The following is a 17,045-nucleotide window of genomic DNA, read 5'->3' on the forward strand; positions in this document are numbered from 1 at the left end:
AATGGGTAATGAGAAACCTAAAGGAAAATGGGCTCTGTGCAAGAGTGATCCACAGCTTCTCTCTTTCCCCTCCAAACAAAATCATTACATCAGCAAATACTGCTCACAGTATAAAATAATTTATTTTGAAATCACCCTTTCCTACAGCGCTTCCATGTGAGCTATTATAATATATTAACAGTGATATCCTTAATGAGAAGTGCTGCACATGGCAACGACATCTGAGCCTTGGCTTGAAGGCAGTAGAAAACAAATTTTGATACAGAGCAACATTTCTCAGTGTGGTGCTGGTTGAGGTAAATTGAGATGACTAAACTGTATTGATTAGAACCAGTCAAAGATTCATGTTTTCCAGGGGAAAAGCAAAGAAAAAAAAAAAAAAAAAGACACTTTGGAATATTGGAAACTTACTTGCTTGTTAGGACATCTATTGTGTTCAGGACAATTCAGCATCTGTTTTGGCCTATTTTAAACTACTGGATGAAGTTATTAAGGCGTTTCTTAAGCAGTAGTGCAACGGAAAGAACTGAAATGCAAACACAGGGCTGGATTGCAGTTTGAGGTGTGTGCTGTCAGTGGTAGCCAGGAACGAAGTAGCGACAAGATATGAAGAGTTGAATATTTAGCTAGGAAATGCAGTGAGTACAGTACTGTTGACCATTTCTGCATTACAGTCTAACTCCTCTTGGGCCTTGTTCTCATGGGAAACTACTGTAGAATACACAAAGGTCTGAATGTTTGATGTAAGAAGTATTCCGCACAAAATTTTTTCTCAACACAGTGTATACGTCCCTTTTTTTTTTTTTTATTTATTTTTGGAATTAGACTGTTTACTAAATGACACTGAGAAAAAGCACCGTTGTGTTATGAAAATGCAAGCTGGTAGCTAAGGTGAAATGGCTGCTCTGCAGTCAGCCTTGTTGCATACACATGGGCCAAAGAAAACCCTCAGGCCAAAATGTTTCGAGCTAGGTTTTTAAATCCTCAATTTAAACTTACATCAAGAGGTTTCTGGAGCCTTAAGACCTTTTTGTATCTGGTGCCTAAATTAATAGCTCGGCCCTCAAAAGCTAAGCGCCTTAAGCATTTATTACTGACTTAAAGATGTGCCATAGGTCTTTTGATAATCAAATCATAGTGGGCATGCCAAAATATGACTTCAGGGTTCAAACTGTACCTTCTTGTCTTTGAAAACGTTGATAAATACCTGTAATATAGAATATCTCTCTTCTGGGAGGCTACCAGTACTCTCACAGCTGTTCCAGGGAATGCAACGGGTGGTCTATCCCGATCTCTTTTACTAGAGCTGAGCACGCTACCCGCTGTCTGTACGCAGGTATTGTCACAAACCGATGATGCTGTAGCTCAGAGTGCAATGCTGTCTGCAATGGAGCAATGCAGCATCTCTGCAGCCCACTGTACAAACCTTGCATGCATCTCAATTCCTGTCTGCTTTAAGTGACTGTTCTTCCTGCCAGGACACAAGCATTTACAGGCTGGAAGTGGGAAAGGAGTTAAAGCTAATGCCTTTCTGTCATTAAAGTTCAATCCTTTTATAGCCACAACAGGTTTCAGGCTTCATAAATTCAAATTCCCCTTCGTGCTGGGCAAGGGGAAAAGATAGGGTAATACATCTTTAAGTACTGAAGATGAGATCATCGTCTTTTTATAGAAACTGAAATCATCCAAAACCTGCACAGCAGCAGGCTGAAAGCATTTCTCAAGCTGCCTGGAAAGAGCACTATCTGGGAATTTCTTTCAAAATGAAAAGGGAGCACATAGCTAGCCAGATCTTATCTTGAAATATGACTCTTAGACACTGGTTTTGTTTCTTGGAGAGAACTGAGGGTTTGACTGGTTTTATGTTATTACTCCTCCAGTCATCTGATTCCATCCTTACAGTCATGAAAGTGAAAACCAGGTCTTTCTTTTTCCTCTGGGTATGACTGAGAAATCATTATAACACTTTGAATCTCATCTCAGAAAGGAAAAATCTGTTGCAGTTACGGAGCTATTACTAGTCATCAAGACAAAACAATAAAGCCCACATAGAAAAGTACCCCGCACTAATACTGTTCGTTATCAGATGGACACATAAGAAAAAGAGTGAATATTGTTCATAAAAAAGACCTTGTCCTCCCATGCAAGCACACACATAAACTCACACACAGACACGAACACAGACATACTCATATATCTGAGTCATTAGTGGGTCAAGCACAGCCAGGCAGAGGCCAGAACTGGAATTCCTGCAATAGCGATGACAAGGTCACAGGGCGCATTTCCAGTCATGGCTTGCCCCCTGTAAAAACCCGAAGAATGTGTTCTAAAATTAGAGTACCACAGGTGCATCTGTAAATCAAAGTAATGCCTACATTTAACCATGTATTGTAAAAGCTGAGCGACATCACTTTTTTCTGACTGTTCTGTACCTTGCATTGCTTAGTGTAAGTCATGCTAGAATCAGCTTTTCTTGCAGTTCCTAATTTTAGCAAACGTTTAGTAGTTTCATGCAAGAACTGAGCATGTTGTGAGGTTTGTCTTTGATTGGTTTCATACAAGAACCAAATATATTGTGAGGTTTGTCTTTGACTGGTTTCAGGCACCGCAGCTTTGCCCGGCAGAGGAGAAACCGTCCTTAAAGCTTAGTGAAAACTCACAGAGAGGTGAAGTTATTTGATGAATGGCACACAACGCATCAGTGGTGGCCAGAGCTCTCCTAGACCCTGGTGCTTCCCCATGCTTGTTCAGCGGGCAGGGTTCAAACAGGATTTTAATTCTTGGTGTAAGTGGGACTGGAAGGGGTGGGGAGTGAAGATGTGTTGAAGGTCTGTGAAGGTCTTTACTTGCAGTAAAGAAGCAAGGAGATGAAGTGCTGCTCTGTTGCTCAGTGGCTTGGGTCTGGATCCTATCTCTCTCTTAGTCACGGGTTCCCTGAGGCACAAAGGAAATAAGATGGCCAAGTAGGGCAATAAATTGCCTAAATAACAATAGGGAAGTGTTTCTCTTGGTCATTAATGAACCTAGACTGTAACAAAAACCTATAGTACAAGGATATATACTGGGCTGCTGGATCCTCTTACAGACCAGAAGGAACCTGCACAGTTCCCTAGCCACATCCATTTCAGGCAATCTCAAACTGCTTCACTGCTTAAAAGCCCCATTCCACTGTAACCTGTGAATGAGTAACCGGTGGGACAAACTGCACCGGAAGACCTGGCTGCCCTTAGCCACCCTGCTGCGTCACCAGCCTTGAGCCAGCAGGGAGGGGAGGGCTTCCCAGCCTGTGGGAAGGCAGAATTGTACAAACCACTTTGCTAATTGGAAAGCACTTCAAAAGCTCAGTCCTGCATGATCTTTTTGGGTAAACGTAAAGCAAGGGACTGGCTGAGAGAAATGACCTTGTCTAGTTTTCAAAACCAGTGTTTGTGTGTGTGCATGTGCACTCCACCATAGACGTTACTTTGCTTTACGGGTATATTTGCCGAGTTTTACAATGGTACAGGCAGACAATCACAGGATATTATTACATTCCTATTAGGAATGACACAGATCAGAAAACCACAAAAAGGAAAAAGTGTTTACAATAGAATGGGAGCTTCATTTTTGAAATAGTGTATTGTTTTATAGCTGTCCTTTCAGTTTTGACTTTCACATGCCTTTTAGAAAATCAGCTGTGAAATTTCACTCCACCTTCATTAACAACCAAAACCCAAGTACACTGCATGCTATGAATAGCAGATAGTGTATCCAAGGTAGTAAATTTCATAAATCTTTAATATAACTAACATATATAGCCATATCCTTAGCAGTTGTAGACTGGCACAGCTCCATTGGTACATAGCCAGTACATCCCAGTTGAGAACTCAACCTTCAAAATCTTACCCCAAGGACAGACATAGAACAGTCATTAACAATTTAAAGAAGGTTTTGTTTATTTGCTCTGTCATTTTTTTAATCTATTTTTTAAAAAGGGAAAACCATCATTTTATATATTTTTGTATGAAACAAGGTATGAGATGGATGGATGTGATGGTTTTGCATTCTCAAATTTTAGAGCAGGAGAGTATTTTAATTGCAAAAATATACAGAAATGTTCAGTTTTCAAAGTCAAAGTCTTTCATTATATCTCACGTTTTATTTTTCCTGGGACTCTAAGTTCGTTCACAGAACAAGATGGATTATGACCAGTAAATAGAATGATTACTGATACTTTGTTTTATCTTCAATAAAACCTTGCCTCACTGTCTTACGATGATGAATTCAAACTCATTTTACCATGGAACAATCAATATTCTTACAGTTTTCATCATAACTATCTGATTATTTAAAAACAAATAACTGCATTTTCATAAAATCTTTTTGCATGAGACAGTGATAAATATTCACTTTACCATTAGAAAGCTGAGGCACAGAAAGAATTACACAAAAAAAAATTACACTCATCTGGAATACCTCATACGAGAAAACAAGAACTATATATTTTTCACCTCTGTTATATTTTGTTCCAGGCACAAAAAGCATGGACTTCAGTTTCAACTGAGTTGATTTTCAGGAGATCATATTTACTAGATGCATACCTGGTTTCTGCAGCATCTGAACCAGCAATATTATAGACAAGCAGCTGGTTCTCTACATAGTCCTAAATTGACACAAGAACAGCTCCAGGTTGGGGGTCAAGTGTTAGAAATAGATTTGCAACCTGAAAAAAAAGTCTTCTTCACTTTATGCAAATTGTGTTAATACAGATGTTGCACAACTTCTGAGCACTTGAGTTGTGCTACTTTTTTTTTCTTCATGCCTTTTTAACGCTACCCCAACATTTAAAAAAATGTTGATCACAATGTTTTAAAGTGATGACCAAAACCCATCGATATAACTGTATAGTTTTTATACTCAAGTCATCATCAGGTTTAGAACATCTCAATATGCTGCAACTTCCTCTGCCATTTCACCTCGAAGGAGGATCACCACTGTAGTCAGTGACCACCCCTCATATAGACCTGCAGTTGGCAGGGTAATACTGCTCTTTGGCAGTAGGTTCAACAGTATTTGTGGGCAGAGAGTGCAGCAAGAGCGCTGAGAGGAGTGGAAACCACAAGGAAGACAATATTCCCTTGCAATCACAGACAGCCTTTCTGCTCATCCGCATTCAGCAATCCCAGTATTTCTGATTTTGTTCCTCCAATTGCCCCACACCAGCAGAAAGATCCTCCTTATAATTTGCTAACAGGCAAAGATAATGGCAATCCCTACATCTGTATGATTTCTGTACCATCCAGTCCATTTTAGTACTTGGGTGGAACCTTGGTCATCCAAAGGTCTGTCACTACTCAAGCTACAGCCCACTTTCCAAGTCTTGAGAAAATTGATGTAACCTTTATATAAAAGCATCATCCTGCCTCTAGGGTCTAAACAGCTAAAGTTTTTGAGAGTCATTTACTACTAACAAAGCACATATATAACCAGGAAACCAAGCAGAAGTAGGAAAGAAACCTTAGGTTGAGTAACAACAGAGACAACAAGGAGTGAGTATGCGTGTGTATGTGTGAATGTACATTTAAAAGAGGTTCTTGTATCTTTTTATTGACTTTTCCTAAAAATCAGTCAGTATACAAGTTACATTATAACTTTAAAGCAGTCATTTCAAAGACATTCCGGCATTGCATCAAACAATTCACCTTTTTTGCTGTCCAGCTAAGGTATCGACTGTTCTAAAATTAAAACCGACATCAATAAAAAGAAGGCACATGAATACATATGGCATCTTGCCACTGAACAATTTTAATACCTCTAAAGTTAAAAGCTCTGGCTTTTTTGTTAAGGTTCGTTGTGTTGCACGGACAGAAATAAAAAAAAACGAACACAAAACCAAAGTCAGCATAATTAATTTTCTACCTTAATTGTGTCAGGCTAGTAATGGCTGAACTGCTGCGGAGCTATGTACTGTAATTCCTTTAAAGCCACGCTTAGAGTGCGGTATGCATGTCATTAGGCAATTATATATTGCTCTGGGCTGCTTATCATACTGATGATATCAGAGCACGAAGAAAGCACTTCCTGCGCTTCCCACAGGCTAAGCTTGTGATATCCTGTTAAGATGCAAGACAAATGCTGAACCATCACTGGATGGCAGCCACAAATTGATGCTGGATACAGATGACAGTGAAAGAGTTAGTGTTCTAACTTCAATGCCAGGAGTGCACAAACTTCAGTTTCCTTTGGATGATATAGAGTAGGAAAAGATTAAATTATCCCTTTAAAATTTACTTATCCAGAGAATAAGATTGGGCCAAGTCCTGATCTCAATTCTTGGTGAACCTGTTATGTAAGTTCTGGTTTTAGGAGCAGCTAGTGTGAGAAAAAGTGCAGAACCATTGTCCCTTTTAGCAAAGTAAGTGCTGTACAAGTCTGAACAGTTCTCAGTGGTACAAGTCTGGATGCATTTCAGTGAAACACATGGCAGAGCAGCTTCCAACCTCACATACAGTTTGGGTGAACTTGTCTAGGTAGAGTTTCCTCCTAATGTGTCAAGCCTGAACTAGCTTATTTCGAGCTACTTGTGGTATTTCTACACATTATAGACTGTAGACATATGGAATTGTGGAGCTAGCATTGTAAGCCAGATTCAGCACTGCTCTTGTATAGTTACTTAACAAGTGCAGAATAAATAACGCAGCCATTTTGATTTGTTGCTATTTTCTGTCAGCCTTCCGTAATGAAAACACATGCACAGAGATAAGTTATGTCTTGGTTTCTTTCAGTTGTTTGGAAACCACAAACCATCATACATTTGTGTCTCTACATACAGGAAATTACTGTTTCCCAAATAGCCAAAATTCAGAGCTGAATGTTTATTTCCATTTGAATCAAACATTGATGTCATAAGGAATGTATTTTTTTGAGGAATTTTGTCTATTCATAAAAAATCATCTAAAAATCTTTGAAAGGAAGCAATAGTTCACCATTTTTTTTTGATCAGGAAGGATATAAAATGTGCTTGTCCATGTTTTCTCATACTCTTAGCAATACTTTCCCAAGCTTTCTGCTGACTTTCATGGCCTATTTTGTATACACTCTGCTATAAAGTAGCTTAACTGTTTCTACAATCCACAAAACACTGTCTTCAGCAGACTTTCCACTGTGTGCAACTGTCTACCATGGGGACAGAAATATTTTTTCTTTCTTTTTGCCTCTTAGTGCACCCATTTACTTTAATTAGTTTTTCTATAATCTTTGCATCAGATTCACCTAGTGGCATCTACTAGCGTCTTTCTAGTTTATTTCATTACTATAATGAAATACATGGGTTTATTATAGCCTAGAGACCAAGGAGAAACATACCTACTGTACCATTTATCTGAAGAACAGAAAACAAATTACTTCATATTTTTGCACACAGGATATTTACTTTCCTGCAGAAAGGTTGCTATCTTTATGGATCGGTAGAAGCCTTAGTAAGCCCTTCAAAATTTAACCAAATCTTAAAAAATGCTGAAGATGAGAGTTTTATCTGACCAACACCAGCAACTCCTTACATTTTTCAGAGTTCAGCAACCACAACTAAGACTCATGATGTTTGTCAGCATTTTTTCAAAAGAAATCACTGCCAGACGTATGGAATACTTTTGAAAACCTCACTTAGCTGGGGCTTTGAGTTACTTTGAACACCCTGGCCAAACAATGGTTTAAGCAGTGTTCTGTGCCGTGGCTGTCTGTACTGGTGTGAACCCCATGTACAAACCACAACCAGTCAGAAACTTTATTTCCTACCAAGTTTAGGATGTTGATTGTCCTACTTCATTCTTTCTTCTTCTACACCTGGTATTTCCACATAAACATACTGAACAGGCATAGAAATCCATAGCCTGGACTGGCTAGGAACAAAATAACATTCGTACAGACAATAAATATACAGTGAGGATATTGCCCTGAGCATTGGCACACAATTGTCCATACAATTAAGTTGTTAGTGCACTCATTTGCATGCTTTCAGCTCAGACCAATAGTGGTCTCTCAGACATCACAAGCAAGTTAATACAGCTCAGAGACCATTCCTAGCAGGAATATTTGGAAGTGCCCATATTTGAATGGCAGAGTATTTAGCTTTAAGTGCAGACTGTGTCATGACAATTACCCCAAAAAGTAGACCCTGGCCTGTGTTATTTACTAGTATGTACCTAACCAGTAAGCCCCAGAATCCCTAAGTCTGTGTTCAAAGAAATTAAGGGGAGAATAAGCTCTAAATTGTCACGGCCTAGTTTCAAAATTTTGGATGTTTCTCTTGGCTGTTGAACCATCTTGACCCATCAAGTTCGCTTTTCTCCTAAAGCGGTTTTCGGTAACCTTTTTTGATCCTATTAAAAAAAATTAGGAAAAACAAGGAAACACAGGCAAAACTTCAGAACTTCAGAGAACTCAGTTGAATATAAACAAGTATTTCACTACATGTTTCTTTCACTTGATACAAACCAAGCGTTTGAAGTTAGAAGCACAGGAGGATTTTTGCTCGCTTTCAGGAGTCACATTGTTGTATTGCATGTATTCTCTGGCTCTTTTCATGAAGAAACGATGAAACCAATGTCCTTAAACACCACCAAACACACAGGTGTTTGGTAGTTCTGTCTGGTTACACATTAGAAGCTCTATGCAGACCATCACAATCACTAACAAGGGACTTTGGGTTGGATCTTCAAAGGACACAAAAGGAGCTGTTTCACTTTTCTTTGGTTAGAACCAGGTGAACTCTAGTCTACCTTGATTTTTCCTGTATGAGAGAAAAATAAGTGACTGCTCTTCAGTGGTTTTTTTCTATTTACAGTCATCCTATTGACAGATTCAAGTCACTCAGCGTTTCTGATTTCATATTCACAGTCAACAAGCTCTCTTGCTCTTAGCCTCTTTCTATGCCTTGAACTTTTAGGATTTGCAACAGGTTCAATCACTCGTTTAAAACACTGAAACATGTAATTGAAAACACTGCAATGTCTGTTAAAAAGTCTGTGTCTAGCATCGTTCTACTTAGGCCCAGTTGATTACAGCACTGTACATTTGACAATGTAAGGGCTGAGGACCACTTCTGTTATCTGTGGAACTTCATGTGCTCAGGAGCCACATGAAATTTTGTTCTCTAATCTCACTTTTAAAGTAGTGCTAGGACTGGCTTAATTTCTTAAATATAGTAGATTGTGTAGGTTAAAGATACTGTATCTTCATAGGCCTGTTAGGACAAATTAATTCCAGTACCACACTGTTTCCTGAACATAATAATGCTAGAATTATCAGTACTTTCTTTGCTCTTGAATACCATATGCTAGGTAGTAGGCCAACATGGGGAATCTGAATAGTCATTTATTTATTTTAATAAAACTAGCATCACAAGTGCTATGCTAATTTCTTCTGTTTCTAAAGTCTTCCTCATTACAGGAGTGGATGATGATAATGAATGATAAACAGCTCCAAGGTCTTCTACCTCAGAACAGCACTTCTGTCAACTGTTTTGGAAACAAGAGGAAGTATCATTAATGTGATCCATTCTCGACACTAGAAATGGAATGAGACATCTGGATGCAGTTGCCTAATATCATTAACATCACTTGTCATTTTGACCAGATCATAAAGACCCAATATAAGGCAAAGCTAATTTTTTTAATACACTTTTGGCAATGCAGTTCCAAATCACATTCTTATTGGCAATGGAAGGAGCCAAGTCCTACTTGACTGCTGGGCTGAGAAGCCAGATTATTTTCTGTCACTAGATTTGTCCTTCCAGAGCAAGATATAGATATATTAGAAGTATTGAAGTTCCCCCATATATATGTCATTCACTGCTTAAATAGGGAACTTCCTCCTTTTTATCATTACTATTATGGCACTGACAAAAGGATCCAGTATGCTAGGTGATCTGCTATGCGAGGCCCCATACACCGTGCACATATGAGTGTCCTGAAGGGGTGGGGAGGAAAGAAATCACTATTTACCGTCTATACAAGTTTGACACAGAAGCAGTTGGACAGGGAACAGAGGCGCACTGGTCTAAACTGACTCATTCAGGAGTGACCAACATGTCAGTGACACAGCCACCAGCAGAATCCAGATTTCCCACATTCCTAGCTTGTGAAGGTATTTCTAATCTTTGCCACGTATGGATTGCAGAGCCTCATTACCTTGCTGTGGTGAAGTGTAGCAATCCTAAAACACCCAGGAGAACAGCACATGCTGTGGGCTAGCCACTAGTACCTTTGAGGACCAGAAAATTCTCTATTGCTGCAACAAGTGCCAGCATCAGGTATGGTTGTGTGGGAGGTGGAGTTTCTGTAGCTTTAACAAGGAACAGTCTGTGAACTCATCTGCCCTGAATGTTTGCTTTTCAGACTATGCTGATGACCAGAGGCTACCTGATAGCAACAGCAAATTCTAGTGTAGATATTTTTGAATGCATTGGAAATGTTTCTGTAGCATCCATGCTACTGTTTCATATTTTGCTGCACTGTTTTCATCTGTATCTGTTCATTTTTTCTTGTTTTATGGCTGGATCATACATTCTTTGATGAAGAGTTTGTGTTTCTGTTCTTTGTGCAACACTTAGCACAAAAAGAATCTGGGAATAATTACCATTATTATGGTAAAAACAACAGCATTTTTCCATTATAGCCAGGAAGTTGCCTATTATCACTCATAAAATCATCTTTTTGTTGGTCTTTTTCGTTTCCTTCACCATCTCATTTTCCTTACCTAGTCACCCATTTTAGTTGCTTATGAGAGTGCTCAGGTTCTCTCACCTGATTTTTTCAGGTATTATCTCAATCTGTGAAAGGTCAGTCTGTGATATGAAGACACATGTTTTCAGAGTGGTTGTTAACCCCTAGTGCACACTCAGGGTGTGTCAAAAGCCATGTGATGCAGCTATCACCATGGCAGAAAAATATTGAATGTTCTCTGATAGAAAACTTTGTTGATTCTCTCTCCTCCTGAGAAAGAAGGAGAGGAAAGAAATAAAGGAGTTTCTGTGAAGTGTCAGCTGTCCCAAACAGTCCAGTGCAGATATATATGTATTTTGAACCAAAATCTCTTTATAACCAAAAAGGAAAATATTTAATTTGAAAACAAAACCTTCTATGGAATTGGTAGCAAATATTTTAATTAATCCACACTGTCAAGGCATCCCCTCAGCACTGATGTACAGGAGTGTGGGTCTGCTGCTCAAACGATCCAGCATTATTTCTAAAACAAAGTATTCTACTTTCAGTCTGATGTATTTTAGTGTAAAAAACACCCCAACATTTACTGTGGCAGCCTGTTGTCATTATCCAAACAGCAACATTAGACTGTTACGTATGCCTGCCACATACAATAACAGCTATTATAATATACGATAATGACAGTTGTTGCAATGACATCAGATTCTTCTGCTCCTGAGGGATAAGAGAACATTGCATCAAAACATCTTTACATTGGCACATGTTCCTCATGATTAAAAACCTCTCCAGGGTCACATAGTGATGAATGACTACCAAAAGTAACTCTTGTCAGGGTGCTAAGACAGCTGGCTGCTCCGCAAGAGGAGACCCATGAGCTGCAGGGGATCCCCATGGGGCAGGCTGGCAGCTAGAGCCTGTCCCACCATGCCCAGCCAGGGAGCAGAGCAGATCTGGGGACTGCCCAGAGGGCGTCCCTAGCAGAGCATCAGGCAAGTTCATAGCAACAGGCTGGAAAGTCAAGACCACGGGTCTGGGCCGGTGTCCGGATCAGCAGGGTGCATTGCCAGGCACAGGCATGGGTGCAGCAAAGGTCAAGCTATTAAAGGTGTGAGCCTTGGCTTGAAAGCAGCTCCCAAAAGTAGCATGAAGAGCCCCCACTGGCACTTCTCAGCAGAGACATTCAGGGAGAGCCTCTGCCAAGGCTCCTTATCTTTCTTTCAAGGCTACCCACTACATCAACTCCAGGCTGGCCTTGAGCCCAGTCATCCAAACCCCAGGGCTCTGACAGCTTTCTCAAACAGCTTTTCAATATTTTTATGCCGTGTCAGCTCTGCCTCTTCTCAAGGCTCTGCTTAGTCATATTTTGTTCCTTTGCGTGTTGTTAAGTCTGTTTACATTTTTATTATACCTCTAACATTTGAGGATGTGGTACATGATGCTTTAATTCAACTACAGCAAGTTCCCCAGCCTGAATATGTGATCCCCTGGTATTTTCCTACATGAGTAAATTTCAGTGAAGACCCTTGGGAGACATGTTCAGTAGGTCTTGTTGCTCACTGGTTTGAGCTTCACCTACTGAATTTATTTTTACCCTGAACTTTCTAAAATCTTCTGAAGCTTCAGAGACTAGCATATAAACCAGGAGAGAGACCCTTCTCTGTCCCCTAGACAAACTGGCACAACTGACATCCAGACAGCTAAATTCCCTTATCCTGTAGGACAAGGTGTCACCATCACCAGTCACTGTCCTGTGCAAGCCCCCAAACCACAGCTAGGAATCATTTCCACAGACTAAAGCTGCACTGGTGACTCTTACCAGTGTGGAAGATTTGCACATCATGGTTTAATGCCAGTCTTATGTCTGCTTGGTTTGCTAGTGAAACATTTCAGGAGTGAGCAGACTGAGCTGTAAACAGGTTCTGTCTCACGGGTTGCAGGATTCATCTAGGTTTAACAAAAAAGCTAGAGAATGGGGAAACAACAACAAAACAAGATAAGAAATGGGTGTGAGGCTTGCAGCCAGCTCTATGGAAGGCAGATTTTTGTGGATGAAGTGTCAGGTGACATCCAAGTTATAGCAAAGACCTGACACTTTGGGATGCTTTCGTTATGAAAATTTACCTTGATTGCTGCCTTGTCTGATTTTGGATAGATTTCTAACATCCAGTTTCTAAAGATTTATGCATAAGAGATAACTAGTCTGTTTAATCTCTTCAGGACAGGGACTATCTCTTCCTTTGTGCTTGCATAATAATTAGACCAAGCATAATTTAGAGCCTCTAGATGTTGCATGGGAGACTGCAACATTCAAAGCTATATGCATGGCATTTTTCCCTTAAATTTGAAAATATTACCTTTATTTTCATACTGCCCAAATGAATATGATCTTCCTGAGTGGAATTGTCCCTTTCTACCTATTGCAAACACTTAGAGCAGTGTTTACACCTCTGAACATATGTGCCTTACAATGGGAGTCCTGACCCAAGCTTATCTGCAAAGGTGCAAGCAAGCCACTATAATAAAGCATGACATCAAATCGGCTCATTAAAAGAAACTCTGGCAGTTATCAATTACACTGATGAATGAAAGCATTTGTCAGAGCCAATATACAGCCAGGCATCCATGAAGAGACAATGAAGCACTAGCTAATTACCTACCAAGTCTTCCCATTTACTTGATTGAGTTTGGCAAGTAGATACAGCATGTGAAACCACCATTCTGCAGGGACATAATGCTCGAACTTAGAGACATTAGCTCTTCCTGACAGGAAATTGCTTTTCTCCCTTAATGGTTCCACAAAGAGCTAGAAAGACACAGGAAATCTGACGTTCATAAAACTTCAGCAGTGCTTGTAAGCAGCTAGGACTAGACCTGAGAGTTGGCACACTCAGTAAAGTCTTCAACTCAAAGCAGCCATAGCAGCACCCCTTGGTACTCCTGACATGCAACACTTAAAGTATTTTCCAGGAGAGAAGCTGACAACCACACTTTGGGTGGATTGAAAAAGACATCTGTGAAAGAGGAGGAGATGTTTGCAACACACTGTTGCTTTTGGCCATAGGAATCAAATTCATCTTTCAAGAGTGAAAAGTTTCTGCCTGAATTCATCACATCAAGTAATCACTCAATGCTCTACAAATAATTAGAACTGTGAAATTCAAATTAATGTTCTTCAGCTTCTTTATGTTAAACATGCTAAGAGAAGCCTTTTCTTCAGTGGAAAGAGGCATCTCACCTCCTGAAGCTCCTTAACTGCCTGTTTTTCCATTACACTGCATCAGGAAGAGAAACTTATAGCCTTCTGCCTGAGATAAGCACATAATAAACTGCTTAAATCTAAGAGATGTCTCTACCTTTTAAGCTGATCTGCAGAGCACTTTTTAAAAATCTAAAATATTTGGCTAAGGAAGAACACCACGTGAAGAAGTACTGTGCTGCAGGAAACATGAATGGCCTTAGACTCTGCTGATAACATAAACCATACCTTCTCTGACTGTTCCAGTCTGACATCAGCCTCGTTCCTCAGCACTAGTAGCAAGCAGAGATGGACACAAACTTCTAAAAGTTTCACAAGAGTCATGGCTGTGGGAAAGCAGGGCCTCTCGTCTCCGATAATTAACTTTAGTTATTTGCTTTTGCTATTAACCTTGGCAAAATAGTCTTAACACAATTCCTAGAATAGGATAACTCATTCAAGCTCAGCATTCCTAGGAAAGTGTGGGAGTGCACAACTGGCCAGTGAACAACCTGCCACCAAACCAGAAAGAGCACTAGACACCTCAAGTCTTCAAATGTCTCCACTCTTTACTCATGGTGTGACCCAGATGCCTTACAGCAGAGTATAAGCTTGTATCCAAATTTTTACTTGTAAGACACACAACTTCTCCAAAGTACCATTTTTGGTGAAGTCTTTGTGTTGTGAAAAGAGGCTACAAGCCCGGTTAAGATTTATACATATATATACACAAGTTGCCTTTATCAGGAGACAATGCCTAAGCAATGTAGGAAAACACACATACACCCTTCAGAAGTAAAACCATACTATCCAGCCATAGAAAGCTCTACTGTATTTCAAATAACTTCTGACTTATGTAAACTACCAACATGCCTTCAGAAAAATGGAAAACTAAACTAATTTGAATTGGTGGACCCTTGGATAAGACATTATATATTCCAGATTTATGCTTTTATCAACACGCTTTAAGAAGTCTATTGAAGTTATTAACATCCTCCTTTGCTTTTACTGGGCTTAGTACAGGGTTTTATTGCATGAAGCATAATGGTCTGTGACATACAGATGATTAAACGAGATTAACTATCAGCCCATTTTGTCCTTAAACCTCTGTACTTTGCTAAACCTATGACTATAGAACAGCGAGGTGAACAAATAAAAGCAGCAAGTTCTCTGCTTGTTGGGCAGATATCAGTTATTTAGGTCTCCAGTTTTAGCCTTTATCCTGCCCATCCAAAGCATCCTTGTGGTGAACACATTTACCAGCCAAATGACCATCTCATGTGTACCATAAGTAGATGAAATAAGCCAATGTTTCTCAAAATTTGTCACTTTAGCCTGGCCATTGTTTAATACTTGATGATTAAAGTTAAGCATCTGGGGAAATGTATGTAGAACAGGGGCCCTAGGGCAAATGGACCCAAGACAATCATGTTCAAGAAGAGGGAGTGAAGAAGAACAGTGTCTTGGTAAGAAAGAAATGATACATTGATAGAAGATGTGGGGTTTGAGGAGTTGGAAGCATGTGGCTTTCAAAAGAGGAAGAAATATTAACAGAGCAAAAGAAGTAGAAGTGGCAACCATAAGGAAGGTGGATTTCAGGATGGCTTAAGAGAAGCACAGGGGTTAAAAGGAAGAAATGAAACCAAAGATATTATCTTGACATTTGAAGATACTTTCCTATAGGTTCCTCTGGAACATCGGTAGACAAAGAAAGGTGACAAAGGTGACTAATTTCATTACTCTAACTTCCATGATTTAGAATAGCATTTTTTAGCAGACTGGACATTAAATGTGAAAATGTTGAAAACAGACATTTTAATAGGTCCTGAAAGCATTAGTTCCACTCCAACTCCACTGAGAAGTTCAGCTGTATATACAGCATATACTTAAAGATAAGCTGTTTCAGAAAATCTGATCTTAGTGTTGCGCCAGCTGTAAATACCAGGCTGATAGGAAATACTAGGAACTTTGCTTAGATCTGGTCATGTCAATAGGCTGGGAAAAGTTAACAGGCGAGAACAGGTCATGCAAATTAGTTCAATTGACACTGTTTGCTTCTGCTAAGTTCAGAATTATTTTTTTTAAAAATACCTCTTTTCTCTCAATAGCCTGTTTCTGCTGAGAATATCAAAGTGCCAGCAACTGTTAATGAAGTATTCAATCAATACCATCACACACTTAACCAGAGCTCCAAAAAAAGGTGGGTAGCACTTAACACTTTGTCAGTATGATTTGTGCAGACATGTGCTATCAGTGACAAAATGCAAGAGTCATTATACTTTTTGCCTCCTAGTCCACTGTTCTAGCTCTTTCATAAAGCTTATGTCTTTCATCATCACTAGTTACACCTGTGTAAATAACTAATATCTGTGCTGAAACACACCTACCAGTCTTCAGATTCCTTTAACTATATGCGGGTGGTCTTCATAAAGGCTGACTTAACTTTTAGTCTAAGTTTGTTTTATAGCCGTAACTAGAATTTCAGAATTTTTTTTCCATCAAAATAAGTTATCTTTCTGCCTCAATATAAGCCAATCAAACTGACAAACAATTTGTGCCACTGAGGCCGGGATAAAGCTTCTTGCACTTTCACACTTTATGAACTTAGTGCCAACCACTGAGGCAAACTTTACACTAAAGTAATGCAGACTAACAGGATAGTTTAGGTGACATACCAATTCCCACGCCCATGTGGAAAAATAGAATTTTACCACCTAGAGTCTTGACTAGGCAAGCATTTAAGAACTAGTGCATGGTATCATTAGAGACACATTTGTCATATGTGCAGGTCTGGAAGGCTAGGTGCTGGCATTCTGGCAAAGCCACTTCTTGGTTCTGGAGTTTCCCTGACCTCAAAAGTCACTGCCGTTTCCTCTGCTACGGTTTCCCTTGTCAATCTGTTAAGTTTTGTGTTTAGTAAGGACCAGCTTTTGTAGATGTGTACTCTGCTTGGATTAGTAAGGTCCAAGACTTCTTGAAATATACAGTCCTTACCAGTATTTAAGTCTTATTTATTGATTTTCTTGTGTTTCACCTTGTGAGGATGGATTTGCTTAATTTTATGAAATATATGTTCATTTTCAGATGTACAGTTGATTCGAATACAAGGC

General features: G+C 39.5%; 1 protein-coding gene across 1 annotated transcript in view; it reads right to left on the reverse strand.

Annotated features, from left to right (window-relative positions):
- UPK3A (uroplakin 3A) overlaps positions 1-14,280 on the reverse strand; it is an 81,015-nt gene extending 66,735 nt beyond the window's left edge. Inside the window, exons 1-3 of the mRNA XM_086461128.1 lie at positions 14,185-14,280; positions 13,375-13,503; positions 11,624-11,708 (exon numbers count right to left, since the gene is read on the reverse strand). Coding sequence (XP_086317254.1) covers positions 11,624-11,708; positions 13,375-13,503; positions 14,185-14,280 — 310 coding nt within the window. The remainder of the gene's footprint in view (positions 1-11,623; positions 11,709-13,374; positions 13,504-14,184) is intronic.
- Between the last annotated feature and the right edge of the window lie 2,765 nt (positions 14,281-17,045).

This window comes from Leptosomus discolor, chromosome 1 (assembly GCF_034619465.1).
Source record: "Leptosomus discolor isolate bLepDis1 chromosome 1, bLepDis1.hap2, whole genome shotgun sequence".
NCBI lineage: Eukaryota > Metazoa > Chordata > Aves > Leptosomiformes > Leptosomidae > Leptosomus > Leptosomus discolor.